This window comes from Lutjanus erythropterus, chromosome 13 (assembly GCF_056507025.1).
Source record: "Lutjanus erythropterus isolate fLutEry1 chromosome 13, fLutEry1.hap2, whole genome shotgun sequence".
In the NCBI taxonomy this organism is placed as follows: domain Eukaryota; kingdom Metazoa; phylum Chordata; class Actinopteri; order Lutjaniformes; family Lutjanidae; genus Lutjanus; species Lutjanus erythropterus.
This window is the reverse complement of record NC_139329.1, coordinates 25,267,564-25,292,640: the sequence shown is the minus strand read 5'-3', so window position 1 is coordinate 25,292,640 and position 25,077 is coordinate 25,267,564. Positions and strand designations below refer to the sequence as shown.

General features: G+C 42.2%; 1 protein-coding gene across 1 annotated transcript; it reads right to left on the bottom strand.

The window, feature by feature from the left end:
• Positions 1-24,367, bottom strand: klf13 (Kruppel like factor 13). Its single transcript, XM_084733548.1, has 2 exons — positions 23,517-24,367; positions 1-6,924 (listed from the first exon to the last, which is right to left on the bottom strand). The coding sequence occupies exons 1-2, from the start codon at positions 24,001-24,003 to the stop codon at positions 6,608-6,610; spliced, it is 804 nt and encodes a 267-aa protein (XP_084589674.1). The 5' UTR covers positions 24,004-24,367; the 3' UTR covers positions 1-6,607.
• Between the last annotated feature and the right edge of the window lie 710 nt (positions 24,368-25,077).

Below are 25,077 nucleotides of genomic sequence, written 5' to 3'. Positions count from 1 at the left end.
ACAACATCCATTGATCAACACTTACAGCATATAAAGTTGAACTCAAACTGGGCTGGGTTCAAAATTACTGCAACATTCATCTTTCCCTTCAAAGCCTTTGGTAACAACTTGTAACTTCTCATCGCTCAAGAACCACTCTCTCCAATCACGGCCGCCTCTCAAACATAAAAGCCTCAGGCCTTTGTCATGAGGGAAGACATGCTCTGTGTGTCCTTAACTTTTAAATATTATATGTCATAATACTTTAAAATATTGCATGTATGTTGTTCATTCGAATTGGCCAAGCCTACACAAAGAGCCTGAAGAGGAGAAAGGAGCGATTAAACCTGGGAAATGTTGACAATGAGAAACGTACCTTGTGCACAACTCACAACGTGTAAAACCTCACAGTCAAAGACAGACTTCTATTCATAACCTACAAAACGCATCGGGGTCGATGTAAGCAGCACATTTATAGCAAATGCAATTCTCAATCCTTTGGAATGGTTGGGCGTTCGTTATCATTAAGATTGTTTTATGTCAAAAATACCTGTAATAAGCCATTATACATTGCTTGAGTATTTGTACAGCAAAAAAAAACAAAAGAAGAAGAAAATAATTAAATAACAAGAACCAAATGAAAACAAAACTACACAATCAAAATGTTTACATAAAGCAGAAAAGAAATATTACTGTACATTACATAAAAACATGTCACACTTTATAAAACTGTACAAGTTTGTTAAATGTCTGATAGTAGCTAGGTTTTTCTTTTTTTTTTACCCACAACATTTGTATCATCTTTATGAAGTTACCATTATAGTTTTGGCACACAATTGCATCGATCATGCTTGTATGTTGAGATCAGTCATGTGATTTCAGTTGAGACTGTCTGGTCTGATCAGTGATATATTCATGTAATTAATATGAACTTTTTAAATAATTGTTAGTTCTTTACACACTAGGCAACAATCAATTCACTTTTTTTTTACAATTAGCAGAAAAAGATATTAACTGGTACACTGTTAGCATCTTGTAGAAACCTTGCATTTTCATTTTGTCATTGTTTAAAGTCCTTTTTCTCCAACAGATGTTGAAAACTGTAATCTTACTGGGATTACAATCGTAAAGTTGGATTAAAAAATGCTGACATGGAGTTTCATAGTAATTTACAGCTGACATCATCCCTCACATAGAAAATGTTTAAACTAAGACAAATAGCTCAGTGGGGAAGGGAAATATTTTTGAGTCATAAAATAATAAAAATAAGGTTTCATTATTTCCTGGCAAGTTTACTTTTTAAATCTTAAATGATGTGCAGGACCCTGACAACATGGGATGATTATATAAAATGTAGCCCAGTGTTTTGTTTTTTTGTTTTTTTTACAGAAAAGTCTCTTTCTTTCCTTCTTCATTCAAGTAGGGGCAAATAAAACCACCAATTTTTTGTGCTACTCATCGAGCAAACATAAGCTACATGATGGATGTTTTGAAAAGATATGAAGGTACAACAAAAGTATTTCAAGAGGTATGATTTTTGAAAAATATACAAGCTTAAACATTTCATATGAGGCAAAAAAAAAAGCAATAATAATAATAAAAATTATGACTACATTGCTAACTCACAATGTTGTGGTCTCTATTTTTATGGAAAACGTTCAAAAGAATCTAAATAAAATAATAAAGAAAATTAGTCACTCCATCTGAAATTGTCGTACATAGAGGTCAGGAAGTTTCCTTTTATCGTCAACACAAACAATCCTTTCAGTTTCTGACTTAGAGGAATTTTTGAATGACAGGTTAACTGGAATAACCTGCATCCTGACATCAACTGTTTCTGATTAAAGGGGTGAAACCCATTAATGGGGCTCAAATTATGCTTTTGTTAAACAAAGTATGGTGCCTTTAAACAGCCCGACAAAAACAGTCAACCTTTAATGCTGCGATAAATTCGAAAGGGTTGCTGAAATGACCTGAAGACAATGGAAAATCTAGAAAAGAAATGACAAAAATAACAAAAAACATACTGTACACCTTTCTCCAGAGAGGTTAATAATTATTTGACAACAAAAGCAAGTACAGTAAAAATGGACAATGTACAAAAACTGTGTTCAATGGCCTTTTGTGTTGAATTATTCAAGTAGATTTGGTACAGTGAGAATAAAAAGTTATGAGATACTCTGCCTGTGGAGGCCTATATGTCACCAGTGCAGTCTGGATGGATGGATAGACTGGGTTAGATGGTAGGAGCTCCCTGTCGCCTACTGTAAGCCCAAGGTCAAAAGGTGTTTAAAGGGGCGTTTCACTGAAAACGGCTCCACAGTGCCCAGTGCTTGCTTGCTAAGGCTGGACTGCAGGATGTTACGAAGACATTATAGGTGGGAGCTGGGCCCGTACAGAGGCATTCCTGTGTTTCCAGTGTGGTCGGACACTGACCAGCAGTGAGCACTAAGCACCCAGGAACACCAGGGGCGGGGCGTGGTGGAGGCTGGCAGACATTTCTGTGCAGCAACTGATGTTACAACAACAAAAAAAAAAAAAAAGAAATCCACAAACTGTCCCATATCTGCTTTGCGGATGTCGACCCTGAGGTAAATGTGCAGATTATGGATTAAGAAGTGATTCATGAAACCTGCTTGAGGGTGAGCTACTGAGAAAAATATTTTTTTGCAAGAGAAAGTTTCACTACAAACCAAGTCAAAAATCGACTATTAACAACAAAAAAAAAAAGTCATGGATAGAAACTATAAAAAGCTGCTCAACAGCGACTTGAAGAATTCTTGTTCAGAAATGTTACACTCTTAGAAATAAAGGCGCCAAATAGAACCATAAAGGGTTCTTCAACTAGTCCCCATAGGAGAATCCTTTTTGGTTCTTGGTAGAACCATTTGTAAATGTTCCAGCTGGAATCCTTTCAGTTCTACTTGGGACTCAACGTAAAGGGTTGTACCTAGAACGATCTATGACAGGTTTCACCCAAAACCCCCTATTAAGCCTTTTCCACCAATATGGAACCGGCCCCGGTCCGGTTCAGGAACCTAATTTTGAACTGTCTCCATGAAAAGCAAATTGGTTCAGAGCCTCAAAAGTTGGTTCCCCTGGGAACAAAAGTGGGTGTGTCATGTTCTACAGCTTCTTTTGGTTCATTGTGCAGCACCCTCTGTTGATGACATCCTCGATTACGATGGTTCCACTGGTGGAAATGAGGGCTGGTTCACTAGTTAGCACCAAGGTTCCAAGGATCTCGAATGGAACCAATTCAAGAACCAGAGCTACTTTGGTGGAAAAGAGCTTTATGGGAGGTTTTAAACAATCTTTGGACAAGTCTTTCTTCCAGAGAGAGTTCTTTGGGTAAAATGCGTTCTTAATGTAACCCTTAGTCTCACAAAGAGCCCACGATGAACCCTTTCTTCAAAAAAGGGTTCTTCAGAACCAAATGGAGTAGAACCCCATTCCTTTAGAAAGAACAATTTTGGAACCCTTATTTCTAAAAGTGTAAACATAAAACCCTCTCAGTGCTTCTTTCACTAAGAGCTGCTGATCAGTGGCATTCAAAGTGTCATCTTGCAGCCTGGAAACTATTTTAACATTTTACAGAGGGTTTTATTTTTTTCAACATGTGGTGTTTTGAGGAAACTACTGCATTCGATCTAAATAAGGGATGTTTTCTTTCTGGAGGATGTGACAGAGCTGATTCTTAAAAGAGAGATGGCTGCTGTGGAGAACACGGGACAAGGCCTGCCATTCATGAACTTACACCTGCCAGACCGCCTCAAAAAACCCTTGACGGTTCCAAGGCAAAGTTGTTAACATGCATATAGTGTGAAGCACGGGACTGCAGGGCGGGCAGGACGAAGCTATAGCACACGCGATTCATGATGGCAACAGTCTGGAGGGGTCTGACAGGACCAAATACATGGATGAAACTATTTCCGGCTGAAGCATTAAAAGAAAATGTAGGCATAACACAGACTGGCGGGGCTGCAGCAGTTTTGATAGTGGTGCCCGTTTCCATGGAAGGTTTACTGTGCCTTTTGCCTGACTTATTGAGGCATGTCTGTCTAGAAACACAAGTCAGCTTTCTCACGGGACATCTGAGCTTCACAGGCAGGACGACGTGAGGCTGGCGAGCACTGCACTTTGCTGATATGTTCGTTTTGGTTCAAATGTTTTTACAACAGTTTAAAAGCCCCCCTTGTTTGCCGAGAGAGAAGTTTGAAAGCAGCTGTTTTTAGGCGCTCTGGCGTGAATCTGGAGCAACAGTTTTTCCTTGGCGTTGTGTAATTTGACTCTCCAGCAGCAATAGTAGAGGATTTCTCCCTGTGCTTAGGATGGAGTTGGGTACAATCCCACCCACACTGCTAGCATCGTCTAGGTAGTACTGTTGTTCACATGCTTCTCTTGTCGTACAGGTCGGATCAGACCACTAATTACAGCCATTTATCCGCTCACAGTTTCTACAGTTGGAAGGAGGAAGGGAGTTGGGGGAAGGAGGAGATGGGTGAGACTGGGTGTCTCCTCCTCTGTGCTGGTCAGCTCATGATAAACCTCTCCTCTTTTATCAGGCCCTACCCTTTCTTGCCTGCCTTGTGCAGATAGCTGCTTTGTTCCAGCTCGAGTTCTGCCCGGCACTCTCTGGCCTACATTTGAATTCCAACCTTACACAATTTGGGAGAGCTTCGCCTCACTGCTCTCTGACAGGACAGGTAGAGCCAGATGGGTGAGGGAGGACTCCCCAGGAACGGCATGTTAGCACTCCTCCTGCGGGCTGTGAATAGCTTCTTGTGGGATGCAGCTGTTTCCTCCTGGGAGGCCACAAAAAGGCAAAAGCCAGGAGGAGGAGGGAAGTGAGCAGGCTGTCTGGCTCTACCTGCGATTCTGCCAAACAGCAGCCCCAGGCCTCAATGAAGGGCGGCTTACAAGACTGAATAGAAAGCTTTCATTCACTCTTGTCTTTGGTACTTTTTCCTATGTGCTTGAACGAGGGATAAACATTGTTTCAACTAAAGTCCCTTTGTGTCCGTTTTGCTGATGATACAGCGATTTCTTTTTTAAGAAGAAGCATGAACAGCTGCTTTGAAACTTAACTGTCTCTATTTAAAGGGTCTAAAGTTTCTTTAACAGAGTGTATTTATAAAAACTGTCAACCCAGTATAATCCCTATCCTCCCACAATGCAGATTTACCCAGTATACAGTATGTTGCATACTGCTGTTTAATGAAATATATATTTATCCCAGTGTGATGGCAACTGAATATTAAAGGGACAATTCATCCCCAAATCAAACATTTTTCCCCTCTGGCCTGTAGTGCTATTTATCCATCTCGATAGGTTTGGTGTCATTGCTTGCCTCTTTCCAGAAATCATGACCCAGTTACTCAATATAACAGATCTTGTTGGGAGCAGTTTCCTGGAGATACAGCTTTCTTTCCACACTAGAATCTACTGGAACTACTTTCTTCCTGCAGTAGACTCTTCTGGAAGTACTTTCTTACTACCAGAATGTAAATAGTTCCTAAATGACACTGCTCACAACAAGGCCCGCAGATTATCTTGACTATCTGGGTCATGATTTCTGGAAAGAGACATTGCTGTTGAGTTTTACAATTGTATCTTTGGTGCTTTGAGCACCACAAGCCAAGTGCCATTTAATTCCATTATGTTGGAGAGAAGGCGGACATCTCTATGGCTGATGTCGCCAAAACTCTGCAGCTTGCATCAAAAAATGTCGTTAGATAAACAGTGCTACAGGCCAGAGGAAAAATATGTATTTTGGATTTTGGGGTGAACTGTCCTTTTAACATTGCAGTGGAGGAAAGATGTATTCTCTTTACTGAGGAGGGTTTTTTTTCGTAACACACATCATTTACATTACATATGAACCCCCAGAGCACGATGGGGGGAACACAACATGAGTTGATTGACTGTATGAGCACAGGGTGAGTTTCCTCGAACGTGAAAAACCAACAAAAAAATAAAGAGTGCAAATTGTGTTGAGTGTAAGGCTGCTATATATGTACTGTATGTTTCTCTTCACACCATTTTCATTCTTTCAAGCTAACAAGGCCATCCCTGAGCAGGGCATAAAATTCAACCCCTGTTGAATTTTCAGAGTAAAGTGATGAGTATATTGTGCAGTCAATGTGAGTACTGTTAAGTACTGTGGTATTACAGAAATAGCAACTGTCTTCAATCCTGAGGTGTGTGTGTGTGTGTGTGTACCCCCTCTCCTCACCCGTCCAAAAAACAAAACAAAGAAAAACTGAAAAAAAAAAAAAAAAAAAAAGCCATTTTGATAAGACTTGTCAGGGCATCTGTTTTTTTTCTTCTTCTAAACCTTGTTTAGCTGACTGCAAACATACATTGGACAACTAGCCATGATCAGAAGCTAAAAAAATACAGACATATGGTACAGAATGTAAATATTGCCATCTGGAAAAGGCATTACCTTCTTTTAGGATCACACAAGTAATTGCACTACAATAAGCAGTTATGTACAGTATGGTACACCACAGCAAGCGCAGGAATAGCAAAGGGTGGGGGGCTGCTGACAACTGTGCAACACAAGTGTTATAACAAAAACACACGCCTCCCAGGTCAGAGGCAGAAAGTGCGACAGGGTTTCAGTTTAAGGCGAGTTGGCTGGGCTGAGGGCGGGGCTGAGGGTGGGGCTGGAGGCGTCCGAGCGACTGTAGTCGCTGAGGGAGCTGGGACGTGTGGTGCTGCTGCTGCCTCCGCCGTGGGGCCTCTTCAGCATGCCGGGCTGGAAATCTGAGTGGCGCCGGGCGTGCTTCATCAGGTGGTCGCTGCGCATGAAGCGCTTGTCACATAGCGGGCACCCGAACTTCTTCTCCCCCGTGTGGGTGCGGTAGTGGCGGGCCAGCTCGTCGGAGCGGGCAAACTTCTTACTGCAGTCGGGCCAGGTACATGGGAAAGGCCGTTCTCCTGCAACACACAGAGAGGAAGGAAAGATGTCAGTGTTTGATCACAAGAAGATAGCAACATGCCCTCTGCCTGTATTTTCTTATGTTTTGCTGTGATTGGGATATTTCTGATCATTTGGCAGTGGTGTGAAGCCCCACAGCTGATACAGTGCACAATTTTGAGGTTGGAATGCTATAAAAATATAGCAACCAACGGTTCCATCTCATTCCTCTGCTCTCAGTCTGTGAGAGCTGCAGAAAGAGTTTTACACGCATACACACAGACAGACATACAGGCAGAGCAGACTGAGCATCACTTCGGCTGTTCCACATAATCCAGCCTTGCAGAGGTGTGGGCAGGTTTATTTGTGTTTTGAAAGGTAGCCGCTGTGAAACGAACAAAAAAAAAAGTTTGATATCTCAATCCCCTCATTTGCTCTCATTGATCCCTCAATTGAATAGCGTGTTTACAAACAATCCTGCATATTTTACAAGAACAATAACACTTTAATTTAGTTTCATCATTTATTTAATTACTTACATTTTCCACAATATTCACAATATTTTTGCAGAATATTATGAATATTATGTTTTGCACGTATTAGTACATATATACTTGACTGAAATATACCTTGATTTTTTAAGGCCTTCCAAAACCGGGGGGGAGGAGGCTACTGTTTAGCAGTAACAGTTTAGCTTTGACAACAATAAAAACAATTTACTTCAAACTAACTCTAATTCTCTCTGCAAGTTTAGTTGAACTTTGTCGTAATGGGAGCTGATGGCTGCTGAAAGATCAAAACAACACAATCAAAATGCAATTAAAAATCTAATCTTGAGAGAAAGTGGGGCAGGAATGTAAAGTATGTGTGATTTGCAGTAAACGGACCAAAACATGCTAAATCCACCCTTAAGTGCTTAAGGTTGTTGGACCATTTACAACCACTTATATACAGAAGGTTTAGAAGTACTGATAGTGAGCGTAACACAAATTAAACTGGGTTATGTATACATATTCCTGTACTCCGATGAGCAAACTCAAACTCCTCCTCACCATGTGAGAGGCGTGACTCACTGTGAGGTGTTTACAGGTTAACAAGTCATAGAGACGCCATGCAGGGATTTTACAGTGAACACCAGGCCTGTTGAACAAGACCGTGCTGTTTTCTGCACATTCTGAGTCATCAAAGAATAATGATCACAAGGCTACTGCTCAGTCTGATTGTCTGTGAAGGAAAGGATATCAAAACCACCCAAGACATCCTTAAAATATTAAGAAATGTGAGGCAAAAAAAAGAGTGAGCTGTGGGACTTGGGGGTAAATCACCTAAAAATTGGCGCTGTGCTGGAGGAGCAGACACAGTTTAATTATCTAAGCTCCAGATGCTAATCACACTCACAATGGTTACCCAGCCCATTTTCCAACATGCAACTATCTGTGACTCGGCACATGGGAAATTACACCCTTCCCCCCTCCATCAGGCAATAAAAGTGGGCTTTGACACAAATCTACTCGAAGCCAGATGGTACTATATATCTTGTGGTTTCCTTCCATTCTGATGTGGAAACAGTGCGCACGGAGCTTGAATGCAGCGCCCACTGCCCAACATGTCTAATACTGTATTCCATTTAGTTCCATTTCAGTGAGTTTCTGCCTGACAATAGCCACATCCCGCTTCTAATTTTACCAGCGTGACATTGCAGCGCTATAGCGAAGGGCAGGACGACTTCTCTTAATGTTATGGTTCTTTCCTGAGAATAATAATAATCAATCATCATGTGCGAACCTGTGCCAGGGATTTGAGGTATGAAAAGGAGTAGACAGGGAGATGCATGAATGTTTATAGGTGGCATGACAAATGAGCACATAAGAACAGGCCTGCCAAGTGCTTTCTTTGTTCTGTGGCTTCCCTCAGGGCCACAATGGAAACAGTACTGTTCAGCATCAAACACTCATATGCTACCTGATGCCAGTGAGTCTCAAAAACAAGAACTCGGCGCACTACTAGTCTCACTCACTCCCCAACCCCCTCCCATATACTGCATGGTTACAAAACATGCAGACAGACAGAGCAAGTCTAGACAGCCCGGTCTGTGTTCCTGCCTCTGACGCCTTACCTCAGCTCCAGACAAAATCAGTCAGCCCTGCCCACTACAGCTCCTGCGGGCTCACGCAAGGCACACTGTATGTAAAGTCTGTAACTGACGTGTAGACATTTGCATAGACGGAGCACGACATGCAGCCAAAATATCTACTGTGTTCTCACTTTGCTGATAGTTAACACATAAAGAAACAATCCTGCCCTGCACAAAGTATATTCAGCTAAAATATAAATGCAACACTTTTGTTTTTGCTCCCATTTTTCATGAGTAAGACTTCTTCTTTTCACACAAACGGTTAATTCTCTCTGTTCAGAAATTTGTTCAAATCTGTGCTAGTTATCACAGTTATCATGGGTCATGACTTTGCCCTCCTGCACATTTAGAGTGACTTTATATTGAGATCAGTCCAAAGCACACCTGTGCAACAATCAGCAATTAATCAGAATCTTCATATGAAACACCTGTCAGGTGGATGGATTATCTTGGCAAAGGAGAAATGCTCACTAACACAGATCTTTAACAAATTTGTGAACACACTGTGAGAGAAATAAACCATTTGTGTGCATCAACGAAAGCAGAAATAAAAGAGGTGTATTTTTGTTGAGAGCAGAATCACAATTCATAAAAACTAGGAGGCTGACCCTTGCTACACCCTGGAAAAAAGGAGGAAGTTTAACTTTTAAAGCTCTAATCTCATGAAGAGACTCATGATAGTCTGATTTCATACCTTATTAGCAAGAGAAGCAGCCTGTGCTGCCACCTGGCACCACAAAATGAGTTATTGGCTAAAAAGTAGAGCTAAGCTCTGCGGGCTGCTTAAGGCTCAATAACCAGCGTAACAGATCCAACAACATTAATATTTAACCAGACACCAGAGAGCTAGGCTGAGATATCCAGCCTAACTGCCCTGATACAGTAATGCAGTCATAGTGGCAGCATCAGGTATCCAACAGCAACTCACCGAGACGTGTCAAATTATTTAGAGCTCCGTGACTTCTTAGAAAATGCAGAATAAATAGATGTGCTGCCCACTTTCAGCTTCTGTTTAAACTGCTTTTGGCATTTAGGTCACTGATATGAATATGCATTTAAAAGCCCTGCTGCTTTAATGTCAGCCTTGAAAAATTCACTTACATAAATAAAAAACATGCAATGCCCCAATTAATTGTTGTGTTTCATAACATGAGGACTGGGATTTCCATGAAGGCAGTAAAATGCAATTTCTGGTAACAATGAGGAGGTTTACACTCTTAGAAATAAGGGTTCTAAACGGGTTCTACCCAGAACCATTTACTTCTGATGAAACCTTTCTTAAAGAAAGATTCTATTAAGGACTCTTTTTAAAACTCAGTTCCATTAAGAACCCTTTTTATTCAAAGAACCTTTTTTCTGGAAGAACAAGTTGTTTAGAGATTGATGAAATCTTCAAAAAACTCTTTGATCGAGGGTTCTTAATACCCTAATATAAAAGGGTTCCCACTAGAACACCCTGGGAAGGTTTTCATTAGCACCTTTAGAAGGTAGAAAGATTTTGGATTGAACCCTCAGAGATGGTTCTCGGTAGAACCGTTGCAGCATAGAATGGTTCCCCTTTACGAACCTCTCTTTAGGCCCTTTTCAACCAACGTAACTCTGGTTCTTGAACTGGTTCCAGTCAAGATTTGTGGAACCCTGGTGCAACCAGCCCACATCTCCATCAGTTTTGATTGAAATGTCATCAACAGAGGGCGCTGTACAATGCACAAGAATATGTAGAACATGCTAAAACCAGCTATTTTTTGGTTCCACTTGGCAACTTTTCAGGTTCTGAACCAGTTCACTTTTGGAGGAAATGTTCAGAACGCTTAAAAAATTACGTTCTGGAACTGGACCGGTGCCGATTCCATGTTGGTGGAAAAGGCTTAATAGGAGGTTCTTAGTGAAGCCTTTAAATATATATAAACCCTTGAATGTTGAGTTCTACATAAAGGTAGGGTTCCAACCTTTATAAATGGATCTACTAGGAACCAAAGTTTTCTTATGGGGACAATTTGAAGAAGCCTTTATGGTTCTGGTCAGCACCTTTATTTCTAAGAGTTTAGGGAATAAACTCTGATCCTGAGTGGAAATGATGATAGGGGCTATTATCCTGTGTGGCAGGAGGATGTCACTCTCCAAGATACTTCAATATACTGCAGCTATTACTCAGCATCTCTGTTGAAAGAAGAATGCTGCAAGCTACTCTCCTTACCCTGCTCTTATTCCCATCTAGCTCCAGTGCTGTCACAGTGGGGCACCATTGCGATTGTGACGCCAGACCCTGCCGATTGGTTATCCCGTCTCTGGCAGCGTCCACATCCAGGGAGTGGTTTGTCTTTCTCAGAATGTGTCGGTTGCAGAGGGTGAGTGGGGGGGGCGGGCACGTAATGAGGGAAGCTTTTCCCTAACGAACACAGTGACCCAGTTACCCGTTAAGTGAGTTACATCATGCACGCAAACTGTACCTCTACTAAGCTAGTGTCCCCCCTCCAAGGAGATGCGATTATGTCACAGGTACCGTTGTTATATAACTGTTCTCTCCGAGGCCACTGGGTCAGTAAATAAACAGCTCATCTCTGCTCCTCTTCTCTCATTCATATCAAAGATGTTCGGCTCCTCGGTTTCTGCAGAACTGGTTAAAGGAAATGGAGCCTGAGTTTGTCTCCCTGGTGTAAGAGATTGTCTACAAAAGGCCAGATCAAATCTCTTTTTTGACGTGAGCAGCAGCACATGAACTCAACTCGGTCACCTGCTCCGACAGCAGCTACCAGCATTTCAAACGAGAGCAGATAACATTCCTGGTGTGTCCTCAGGCATGGGCCAAATTCACACAGTGTGCAGCTGAAGCCTCCACGTGAGCCTGCTGTAAGAGAGGGAGCGCTTAGAGTAAAGAGCTCTGCAGGCTGAGGAGAGGAGAAAATACAGTTCCTGTGGATACATCAGAAATCACCTTGAAGTTAACTCTGCCCTGCCTGCACACTGAGAACCAGAACAGGAAATATGTTTTACAAAGCTCATAACAAAAATGAGGTGCACACTGAACTAGCGCTGCAACAATTAGTCCACATTCAGACAAAAGTTAAATGTTGCAGCGAAAATGGTAGTTGAATGTTTTGGAGGAAAGCAACCTGATTTCATGCCTGAAATATCACTGAAAACCAGTGCTATCCATGCAGAGATCATGATGATACTCCACACTTGTGTCCTTGCCTGATTTATTTTTGTGTAGCAACACCGAGAATCGTTCGTTGGTTTGTGTCCATTTGTTTAAGAGAGGGGGAGAGAGAGCGCAGCTGTGGTCATGCAGTGTAGAGACTGAATGAGGTGAGGGAGTGATGGTAGTAAGACAGCTGGTGAAACAGAGAAATAAGATGTTTTTTTCTGAGTTTCACATCAGTTATGTTCTCAGCACAAATAGACACCCCCACACTCCCCACAACACCACAGAACTCTGCAGCTAAATGCCAAAATACCTTATTCTGTCTGAATGGGGCCTTAGTGGAATAACTGATCAAAAGAAAAAATGTTTCCAACTACTTTACAATCGCTTTCTTGTTTTGTGTCACTTTTTAAGCAAAAATGTCAAACATTTGCTGGTTCTGGCTTCTTTAATGTGGGGAATTGCTGCTTTTCTTTGTCATTTATGATAGTAAAAGTGTTTGAAAAAGGTCACAACCAGGTGGCCCCCATTGTGTTTCTGGTTTCCAACAGAGCCTCCCGAAACTCAGATGTCAAACTGTCACACAAAATGCTTTTAGAAAGATAATTTGGTGTACTGTTTACCTGAAATACAAGAAATATCGGGACCGGGTAGGCAGCGATTATTTCCTGCTGAACAGATGAGACAAAACCAAACATCACCCAAGTCACTGTGCATCACCCACCAGCTCCATTCTGTTATTGATACTGTGCATGTTGTGGTTGTAAAAAAAAAAATCAAGATGGTAACCCCAATAATGCAAAACCCGAGGCTTCAAACCAATGGGTGAAGTCACAGTGGCTCCATCCACTAATTATTCCATTGCCTATAGCTGCAGCTCTACACTAAACCTGCTTGGACTTTTGCAAACAAAGAGCTCAAAAGGAGAAAGTAAAGCCCGAGTCAGACTGTAGATCACAGCTCATTAGAGTTGGAGCTACCTCACTTCAGCGCTGGCTTAGTGGCACAGTCAGCTTGGCAACATGAAATGAGAGGGGCACCACTAACTCCAGTGGTAGGGCTCAGCACAATCCTGTAATTTGGTTGCGTGTTTACAACAGTCTATGACCTGTAACCAACCAGGAGCCAGCTACTCTGCCAGCAGACAACCATTCGTGGGATTCTGGGTAATACCAAAATGACTGTCGAGTCCCTCATCAGCATAAACCACTGGAGCAGACAGGGTTAACCCAACTGTACCCACGCAGCCACTCCCTCCATACACGCACCATCACATGACATAAACGCTAACATGTGTGTGCAGAACAATGCATATACATTAAGGAGTTTGCAGCCTTGTCTTTTCATCTTTCACACGGCAGTATATGCAGGCAGCATATGCAGGCAGTATATGCAGGCTACGCTTGTGCAAAAATAACAACAAAGGCTTACAAAGTTCTGTGGTCTGTAGAAGGAAAAAAAGGCACTGCTTGATTTGAAACACATCTGAGATCAGAACAACTGTTTACGTGGCTATTCGTCTATGAAAAATTAACTCAGTGGGAGAGAAAATCACTCACTCAAAACATGTTTTCTCAGAGGCTCCATTCAGAGTTTGTTGCAAACAAGAATAAGGCGATAAAGGACCCTTGGGTGGGTCAGGTGCTCACGATGAGGATCGGCTCAAGCTTGTCAGGAGAAAGCTCCGAAAACAGGCGGCATTTGATCTATTATCATCTTTTGTCTTTATTGAGAGGGACCTTGCTTGCTGTTGAATAGGCGAGCTCCCCTTGTGTGCCTATAGCTGTCAGGTTGTGAACAATAGCAGCAGCCTCGCTCCCAGCAGGAGAGGCACTCCTGTAATGCATTTCAATCAGACAGGCTGTACGTACTAACCGTAACTCACTCCCCTTGGTCTGCACTGCACAGGGCTATTGACATTCACCCGGAGACTTGCAGCGGGGTCGAGTGTGACCGTCTGATTCCTGCACACACTTAGCCATACATTACCGCAGCCTCTTAACTCTTTAAGGGAAAGGCAGGGAAGGCTGGCCTGTGTGCACTGACTAGCACATCACATTTGCCTCAATTAGTTAGAGTGGGCACTCTCTTTCAGCCTTGAGTGCATGCTAAAACAGCCTACAGCCTTGAATTGTTGCAGGCAGCCTCCTTATCTTAAACCCTAGTTAAGTAAGGACATGCAAACAGCTGCAGCCATTAGTGGGTGTTTACAGTTTGTTAGAAGCAGGTGGGCGCAGGGATGCCCCATCATCCGTGACTCTCACTCACGCAGTACAATGACAGCTCATTCCACTGATGGAGACTGACACTATAGCTCATACGAGACAGATGTCCCTCACCATAGCTAGATCCTGTGAGGCCTCACTACACCGCGATTAGAGAAACTACAGACTGGAGATAGTGCCAGCTGTCCAATGTTATACCTGATACTCTGATGGCGAGTGGGAGAGAAATATTTTCATGCCTCACAGAAAATGATTATGCCCTCTAGGGCTGCACGATTAAGCTAAATATTATCAAAACTGCAGGCCGAGTTTAATATCCAAATCACAGATGCTGAACTAATACAGGCAAAATATGTGACAAAACAGTGGGGCTACCCCCAGTAGTCGACTAAATTGCACTTAGAAGAGTCTTATCTCACTGCTGCTAACTGTGCAGTAGCTGTCATTAGCTAGTTAGCTCAGTCAGTGGTCCTGTTAGACTGAGACACAGCCTCTGAGACTGACGCAAGCCGGTGTGATGCCCAGGAATACAGTATCTAGGTGATTTACAGGGGCTTCAACCAGAACTCTGACTCCAACATCTTCAGAATATTAACTTTTAAATCTTGAGTCAGAGCCAGCCCTTAGAAAACAGTTTTATAATGGAGTACTGTGGTGCTGCAGAGATGTCCTGGCCTACAGATCTTTTTCTCCAGATGTTAGAAAACATGTTTTTTTGGTACAAGCCCCAACAAATTATCATGATTTTAGTAAATTGTTTAATGAAAATGGAAACTGTGATTGAAAAATGATCATTGTCACTAATTGTGCATTACATCCCAATCACAGTAACTGTCAAAATAATCACAATATGTTTTATATGTTACATATATGTTTTTTTATAATAGTGTGTAGGCCTTATGCTCTCCTTCCCTCAAGACTCCACTGAGTACTTCTCATCTCGTGCTGAGGGCCACACCCCCGTGTGTCGTGGTCTGCCACAGTCTGATTTATCATGCAGAGAAAGGGGACACACCTTACATACCGTGGGGAACATAAACAGCCTGGCTAGAGACACAACACTCCCTCTGACATTAGCTCCACAGCAATTTTCAGCCATCCTCTCTTGTTCAAACCGAGATGAAAACAACACAGTAGACACTCTAACTCTGAGATGGGACCCTGTGAGTGCCGGGCGGGCTGACAGGGGTGTTCTCTACTGCAGAGGTCACAGCCCTTCAAACGTTAATCAGATTAGCTGCAGATGCAGCTGAATAAATGACCTACATCAATGGAGGGCATTGACAGTGAATATCCTGGTATCTAACCCCACCCCCACCCTGCTGCACTGTATATTCTCCGTCTTTGTACTGCAGATCCCTCCCTTGCATGCGAGATGCGGTTGGCGGTTTTTCCACAGTGTTCCACAGGTCTGTATCCCTCTCTTCCTGCCACTGGTAATCAACACCACACCACAAGTCGTGGCCCAGGCTCGGCCTTGCAACACAACACGCTCGAACACCTATTTCGCTTTGCAAGCCTGAGAAGGGTGGGAGGGGCTGGTGGGGGAATAGACAGAGCAGCTTTTATAGAAGTACTCCAGAGCTAACTGAAGAATACATGAGCCCTGTGGGCCACTGAAAGCAGCCATGGAACTGCCTGACAGGGGCCTTTCAATGTCCACCATGCATGCTTGGCTGCTTAATCACAGTTAAATCAGTTTTAGATTCCAACATTAGTGAGGAACTATCCTGCTGAGAGCTTTACATGTGCACATATAGGAGAGCATATGGACAACATGGCACACGCCTCAGATATCTTTCATTGAGCAGCAACACTGTAGCAGAGGATTAGAAGAGGCAAGATGGTGGCTCCTCTTTGGTTTTATTTACATCCTGAGGATCAAGTAGATTTAACTAATACCTTGTTTCCATAGGACACATACTGCACGGCAACACAGCGAACCAGATTTCATTCACGAGCTGCTTAAAAAAAAAAAGTCTTATCTTACAACAGAAGAAACACTAGAATTTGTGCATCAGTAAATTTCTAACAAGACTAAGAGTCTGCAGCCATGCTAGCAGCTCAGTGAGCCTGTACTTAGGCTCAGTGGTGCTTTGAATGCTCATGTCAGCATGATAACATGCTTATAAAAACATGCTGATGTCTAGCTGGTAATACTGATGGGAGGTCATCTTTGTTCCCAGCATCCTATGTTCTATGCTAACCCCTAAACTTGACCAAGCGGCAACCTCCACTGCTGAAGAATTAAGCCAACGCAGAGGTGCCAAAAACTACAGTTCCTCAAATGGTCACTTGAGACCAGCTCCAAAAGCGAGTCAATCCCCATATTAAAATACCCTACTTTATAGCAGAAATGAACATACTGACAGTCTGGAACAAAAAATGTTTTGGTCTTTAGTAGATAAGACAACTGTTCAGGGGTATATAACTCACTTAGCCTGGAGTTGGAAAAGTCAGGCACTGCCAAGATGGCGATGACTGGTGCACCACACTGAGCTTCACAATAGCGTGCTGCAGGGAGGACATATTTTCTTAGACCAACCTGGAAGACCTGGAAGTTAGCATCACCCTGGTTATCTCCACAAAAAAAACAATGGGATTTTTCCATTGAGTGTAGGATTAGTGTTGGAATTAAGCTCTGTGGTGAACAAAGGGTTATAATATTTAACCATTTCGTTAAGCAAGATAACCTTAACAGACACCACTGTGATGATTCTTCAAGCGTATATACATTTGCCACTAATGTTAGGCTATAAACAACCAAGTGACCAATGTTCGGTGTAATGCTGTTTAATGTCTACAAAAACCACTGCAGTCTTGATCAGCCACTTGTTACCAACCACCTTTTATAAGACACGTAAAAGCTTTAAAATTCATGAGTGGGGTATTTACTGACACATTTTATGTTCTGATCAAAACATTAACATCTCTTAAGCTTGTATTAACCACAAATCTTATTTCTTACCAAAAACTCATTCAGAAACACAATAACTTCAAGACAAGGGAACTGGAAGTGCTTATATGTTAACTCATCTCCAGGCTTTAGGCCTCATTCCTGCAGCACTCTGTTATCTACTATATAGAGCTGGGAAACACAGGACCCTTTCATTATAAGAGCCTTGGAATGTAAGAATGGCCCTACATTTCCCATGTTCACCATCTTAATTTAGTGTGTTAGCATACCAATATTTCCAATTATGACTAAACTAAAATGTACAGTGGAGCTTGATGACATAAGTTTTGAAGGTGTTTGGCCATACACCAAAGCACTGGACACATTATGATGTTGGCACTAGATGAAAAGTAAGGAGATTACCAAAGTTATTACAACTTATCCAGAAGGGAACATGAAACAAATTTTATGACAGTCACTCAAAACCATAAATTTCAACCTCAGTCAGAGCCAGCGTCATTAGGACTCATCATCTGGGAATCATGAATGTCTGTATAAAAATCCATGGCAATCCATCACATAGTCGTTGAGACATTTCAGTCTGTAGTGGTGGGCCAACCAACACAGCCCTGGCATGGCTAAAAACATAACATGTGTAATGTCACCAGAATGGGGACAAATGGAAACTGTTGAGCATCTCCTGACTGAGGAGTCATCGTTTTATTACACGTCAAGAGAAATAAAGCTCAACTGGGTGGGATGCTGGAAATCCTGCCGTGTGGCAGGTAGACAGACTGACCTCTTGTGCCCCAGTAGATTTTTTTTACCCATTACTGTGCCAAGGTCAGGCTCAAGCAAGAGCAGGAAAACCCCATCTCCACCCTGCTACCTCATCACTGCCACCAGCCACACAGGAACACAGTGCACTCTGTGTAGCAGTGCAGCCAAATATAAACCCACTGGCAGGGATGCTGTATATATAATCAGAGACTCCTGCTTCTTTTTTCCAAGTGGAATTTGGGATAATTTCACGTTTAAAAAAGTGTCATTAACCACAGTTATTCGGCTGAAAATAGAAAGCATGCATGAATAACTGGGTCTATATGGCAGTGGAGCTGTGCTGCCAGGTGGTGCCACTTAATTTTTAGGACAGGGATTTACGGCCATCTCGCAGTATTAGAGGTACCCCCAACAGAACACAAAAGAGGTCTGGACAAAACATCAAACCAACTGTAAAATATGTCATTAGGCTCTTTGTCTTTGAGAAACATTGACCCTGTTCCTCCCGGTGGTTTGAATCGTTTTCGAATAGGTCCTGTACAGTGACAAGATGGCCTTTTGTGAGGCCCAGCTGTGGGGGGCACAGGAGGCCCAGGCTGTTCTTTCTGAAGAAGACATGACTTGTAATGAGCTTGTCAGGGGCCATCTCTCCTTTGGAGATGGCAGTCTGCATTGACACGACCAGAGCAGAGTAATGAGGCTTCACAGAGAACACCATGTACTCCATGACCATAAGACACCTCTTGGGAAAGTGGGCATTCATTGTTAGAGTTTGGTTATGCATCTTAAGACAAAGAGTCCAAAAAACATGAAAAGAAACCAGCTGGTGCTGATGAAAGTCCTTTGAAGAATCAGAAGCACTATCATTTGTACAGCTTTCAATTACTTCCATTTAAAACTGAGTTATATGACTGCATTTTCTGACTGCAAGTGTATGTGCCAGAGAAAAGCCCCACCTCCCACCCCAGGAGATCAGACAAAAGCTGTCTGGTAACCTTAGACCCCTTAACTGCGGTGGATTCCTCGCCATCAAACTCAATGCAGTATAATGAGCAATTTAAATTCAGCGTGCACTCTCGTGTCTGCAATATCCTGGTGTTCACGTAACACTGTGTCGGAGAAGATCATTGTGGTTTGAAAAGAAACCTAAAACGAAACCATTCTGTCTCCACTAACAGAACCAAAAACTTTTTAATACCTGTAAAAAAAAAAAAATAAGGTTCCAAGTTACTCTGGATAATCCACTAGCTTGCTCTGCACAGTTTTTCTATGTAGTTCCCAGTGTGTACTGTTCATAGCACAATCTTGAGTACATTGTGTCTTGAAAAACACATATTTTTTCCACAAAAGGATACATTTTCAATAGGGATGGAAGAAAAAACTTCTGAAAGAAAGTTTCATATTGTGTTGATTTTGGAGACAAAAGTGGTAGCGCTTTAATCATACTAATGACAAAATATAATGCAAAATAAAATTAGCTAAATTAAAATCTCATGGTTCTTTTTAACTGGCTAACATAATACTCACTGTAACTTTGTCTGGGCATTAAGAATGACTATACTGAAATAACCAATTGTCTCCTGGATGATCTTGTTAACTTCATGTACAGAGGCATCAGTATTAAATTGATTTCATAACCAGATAGAAACTCATTTTAGTAGCGTTAGGTTTTATGTTTTGGTTTAAATTTTCTGTATGTATACATAACAAGTACATAGTCTGGGAACTTGATGCTAATACATAATACAGGAATTACTATCAACACGCTAACTGAAATTAGCACTGTGTCCACAGTAGTATTATCTTAACAAATGGATCCATATACTCACATTTGGGCCTAATGTTAAAAAAAGCAAACAAAAGTCACAATAATTTGCATTGCACCACTTACCAACAACATATCATCCCAGCTCTAATTTTTAATGCTTTAAACACTGAAAACTGAAACTTCTATTCACCACTATTGTACTAAATCAGCAGTGAAAGTCTCATCAAAAGACTAATCAAAACCTTGACAAAAAAAGAGTTCAAACTACTTTCATGGCTGCAATAATATGTAAATTAGGGTGACTGACATTTAACAATGCTTCAATATACTACAATATGCTGAAACTGGATTTAATTTTGCCTTTCAAAGTTGCTTAACTGTGATAATTCTTCTGTGACTTAAACTAAAAATTATACTGCCTCTCGTAAGACATGACGACTGGCTGAAGTTCATTTTGAGCTTGTAATGGGATTGATTTTTTTTTATGTGCTTTAGACATTGCATAAGGAATACATTGTAGCTCAGGTTTCAGCTCCTTTCACACTGACAAATCACACACACACACACACACACACACACACACACACACACACACAGAAGGACTGCAAAAGCTGGGATGATGAGGCTTTGGGCGTTACAGAAGTCAACTAAGGATGCCTTCTCCCTGACTCTTTGTGTCTACAGCAGTGTTTCCCCCCTCAATTAGAAAGCGGTGTTTGGCCGGGACTGATGGCTGGGCTGGAATCCATTCTCTCCTGACTCTGCTAGTAGGGGCTGAGGGGGAAGCACACTGCCAGAGTCTGACTCTGTGAAAGCACTGCAAGGTTGGCTGAGGCAGCCCGCCTGAACTTAGATGACCCACATTCTGGGACTATCCAATCAAATAAGCAGGAAGAGTCATTATTTTCAGAATTTATGGGACACAAACCAATCGTGAAGCCAGACGCCGGAGCACAGCTGAACAGAAAGGCAGGCGAAAGGAAGCGCTCAATAGGCATAGAGACAAGGGCAGGGCTAATACGGAGCAATAAAACTGCACTAAAAACACATGGTCGGGGCTGAGGGGAAGCACACACAGGGCTGGAGCCTGGCTCACTGCTCGCTGCTGCAAGTTTGGCTGAGGCAAGGCAGCTGAACTGAGATGACTCACGTTCTGTGACTAACCAATGAAATGAGCAGAAACCGTCCTCATTATCAAAAATTACAGGACAAAAACCAATCACAAAGCCAGACACGGGAGCGCATCCCAAAAGAAGGGAAAGGCTTAATAGGCAAAGAGATGAGGGCAGGGCTGATAGTCAGAAATAAAAACTGCACAAGATGTTCCCTTTAGGAAGTCATTTAAATAATGATACTGGAGTATGTTGAGTATGTGTAGTATGGCACACACTGATTATACTGTACATCACTGCAGTCAGCACCCAGCTGCAGCTGATATATGCAAGAAATAAATTACAACAATAGCAGTACAGGAGTAGCCACCACCTACAGGGGAAATAACCATATATCAAACCTTTCATGTCTTACAGTGTGCACTTAAAGATTTATACTTATGCTTTGTTGAACAACATATGGCATCCATATGAAACTCATCTAAAGGAGGGGAAAAGGGGCACAAACCATCACAAAGCCAGACATGGGAATGTATCAACATACAAAGGCAAAGGCATGGAAAAGATCTGTTTAATTGTAGAGCTGCAACAATTAGTTGATTACTTCATTAGTTAGTAAATCAATCACCAAATATTTTGATAATTATTTTGAGTCATTTATTTCAGAAAAAAAAAAATCTCTGATTTCAGTTTTCTGACATTTTGCGGACCAAACAACTAATCAAATAATCAAGAAAATGATTGACAGATGTGATCTTTAATTGCAGCCTCAGAATAAAATACAACTATACCAGCACATGAAAAAGGAAAATTACCATATAACAGGCCTATGGTCTCATAATGTGTACATACAGACTTAGGCTATGTATGTGCTTTGATATACAACATATGGCATCCATATGAAATTCATCTGAAGGGGGTGATGTGAGGACATTAACCAATCCCAAAGCCAGACAGGGTAGTCACTGTATCCTCATACAGAGGCAACAGCAGGGAAAAGACAAGCTTAACAGGCAACAATACAGGAATTTATCCCTGTAAGAATGACATTTTAATATTGAGACAAATGAGGGAGGAATTATGCTGAAATGTTAAGGTGGCCCACATATTTTGAATTCTGGGCAGAGTTGCAGTTTTTCCATTATCTCTGTGGAATTTAACTTCTATATGACTCAATGATCAATCAGCTGTCAGAATAGTTGTGGATTAATTTAAGAGTTGACATCTAGCAAATAACTGACTAATCCTTGCAGCTCCAGAGGCATCCATATGAAATTCATCTAACAGAGGTGATATAAGGACACCAGTCCCAAAGCCAGACAGGGGGGGTCAGTGTATCCTCATGCAAAGGCAGAGAAAAGGCAGGCAGCAATACAGGAATTTACCTCTGCAAGGCTCACAGATTATTATATTGAGACAAACGAGGAGCGATTTGTGCAGAAATGGCACAAAGGTATTCCACATATTTTGACTTATGAGCAGAACTGCAATTTTTTTCTCGCACATTATCTCTGCAGAATGACATTTCCATATGACTCAAATATGGGTCAAGTTCACACAAGGCGTTTCTTATGTGATTTATTTTGTTTGTGCTGTGTGCTGCGGTGGGGGTGCAGCAGAGTGAGGGAAGGAGAGGCGGAGAGGCTGCTGCTGCTGCTGCTGCTGCTCAGTCGAGGCTCAGCTAGCTGAGTCTGTTGCTGGCCAGATCAGCTGGCGGTCTGTCTAGCGGGGGTGTGGCACATCACAACAAAGGGCTTTAGGCAGACAGGCGACTGCACAGCTCTTATCAACCCCCCAATTTGAGTCGATCTACATCTTTTTATCCCCCCTCCCTCTCGCAGTAGACTATCCTGCGGAATGCAAAGAGCAAATATGGAGGTATGGTCCTTCAGGAAAGTCAAACCTATCATACTGCTGCTGCTGCTTATCTGGAGCCGTCCATTCTGCAGTGTGACGGGTACAGGGGGTTGATCTCGGAAACTTTTTTGTGCATGCACTTGGCATACTCTGTGATGATGCTGATGTTGCCATGAAACAAACCAAAGTTGGCTTTAATTAGAAGAAGGAAGGCTGGAAATCGGATCTGTGTAATTTCTGCGTTTGCACTGCAGTTTCGCTTTGTACACACCGTCCAATGCAGGGGAGGGGGGGGGGGGGGGGGGGGGGTGCAATGCAAGAGGAAAGCGGTGACAAAGCTTGAGTGGGAGTGGCACTATTTTCGACTCCCTCCCTCCCCCGAAATTAAAAGGACATTTCGCAAAGTTGATACAACTTACAGGAACAATGCAATTATTCAACTATGCGCCAGTTCTGGCTTTTGTTGTACTGTAAATGCAGATTACTTCCATTTAGGGTGGGGATCCGTGAATATTTACACATATGACTCGATGAAACACAGCAGAATCACACTCCTCTGTACAAATATCGGTTTGAATGTAAGAGAAACCACACTTCTTATCAGTATTCTCAGTTTTAATCATCCCATCCGTTCTCATAAATGCAAGGGAACTACAATACAGCAGCAACAAACATTTGCATCCAGTGAAACTGACCTGTGTGTGTCCTTAGGTGGGCTTTGAGGTGGGATGATTTGCCATAAACTTTTTCACAACCTGAATAGTGGCATTTGTGCTTTTTCTGAGGTGATTCTTGCTCAGTTCGACCCCGCGATCTTTTGCCTCTTTGTTTGAGCGCAGGATCGGAGATGGTGGTAGGTGTGGCAGAGTTTCCATCATCTATGAGGTTCGGCATGCTGCTCTCATCCTTTATTTTATTTGCCTGCTCGGCAACATTGTTGGGAGTCTGCTGCTGGTTAAAATCCGCCAGAATCCGCGCCACCACGAAAAGAGAGGAGTTGTCTTTCACCAAAGGCTCTTTAATTTCCTCCCCGTTCCTGGAGGAGGACGGGATTTCTGGTTTAATCTCCCTATTCCCTTTAGGAGCGTGGACAATTGCACGACTGGACATTGAAACAAGGCACTCTGCTGCAAAGTGATCCATTTTGTCTTTGAAACAGCCCCCTCTGCTTCTTAATGACATTCAGAAAAATAAAATGATGGCGTGTGTGAGAGAGAAAAAAGTACTTGTTCCTTCCGTGGTTCCCTTTGTGTGGTGGTGGTGAGGAAGAGGAGGTCGTTCTCATCAGAGAGAACTGACTTTATGATCTTACCCGGCTTTCCAATATCATCAACATCCTGTGAGAGAAACGCCTCGGACAGAAAAAAAAAACGCAGACAAGCCCCCTCAGAGAAAAAACAAGCAACCCAATGTCTTTGTTTTAGTGCAACGACGCTGGAAACAGGACCTCCACAACAAACTTAGATGTGTTAACTCCCATCGCGGCCACAAACACTCTCCAGCATAGTGAGTGTGTCTCCTGAGCGCCTGTTCCTGCTGGTTGTATCCATGCTGGGGGCGTGTCGACCGGCAGCGCTCGGCAAGCATCGTCAGCGCAGCCGCTCATTCATTGGGTGCTGCGTGTCCCCAAATGCTCCGAACAACACGAGTTTCACCTCAGGTTGCCTCCATGCATTCAGATGATGGATCTCACGTGTGACACAGTTATGCACTGCAGAACCCTTTAGGAAGAACACTTGCATCAAAACACAGATATTTTATATGGTGGGTGGAGGGCGGACGGTGCTGCAGCATCCTGTGTGAGGCTGCATGCATGTACACCTAGATCTGTTGTAACATCTGTTAAAAATGTGTTGGATGCTATTACACCTGGGCAACATATCGATATTATATCAATATCATGATATGAGACCTGATCGTCTTATATTTGGATGTCTTTATATGACACAGATGTCTTGTCCTTGCTTTAAAGGCTGCAGTGCATTGTGGTAGAGTGATGTAATTTTCTGAATTGACCAGACCATTCTAGCTGTTATTATATAATTATTTATCAAAAAATCTAATTGTTTTAACATTTTGTGAAAGCACCAATAGTCATCCCTATAATATTGTTGCAATAACAACAGGGGACAGAAATATTGTGATTTTGTCCATATTGCCCAGCCCTAATATAAGATCATCAAATGTTTGCACTATTTGTATGTCAAGATATATATTGTATATTAAGGAAAAGTCTAAAATATTAATAGCATTTAT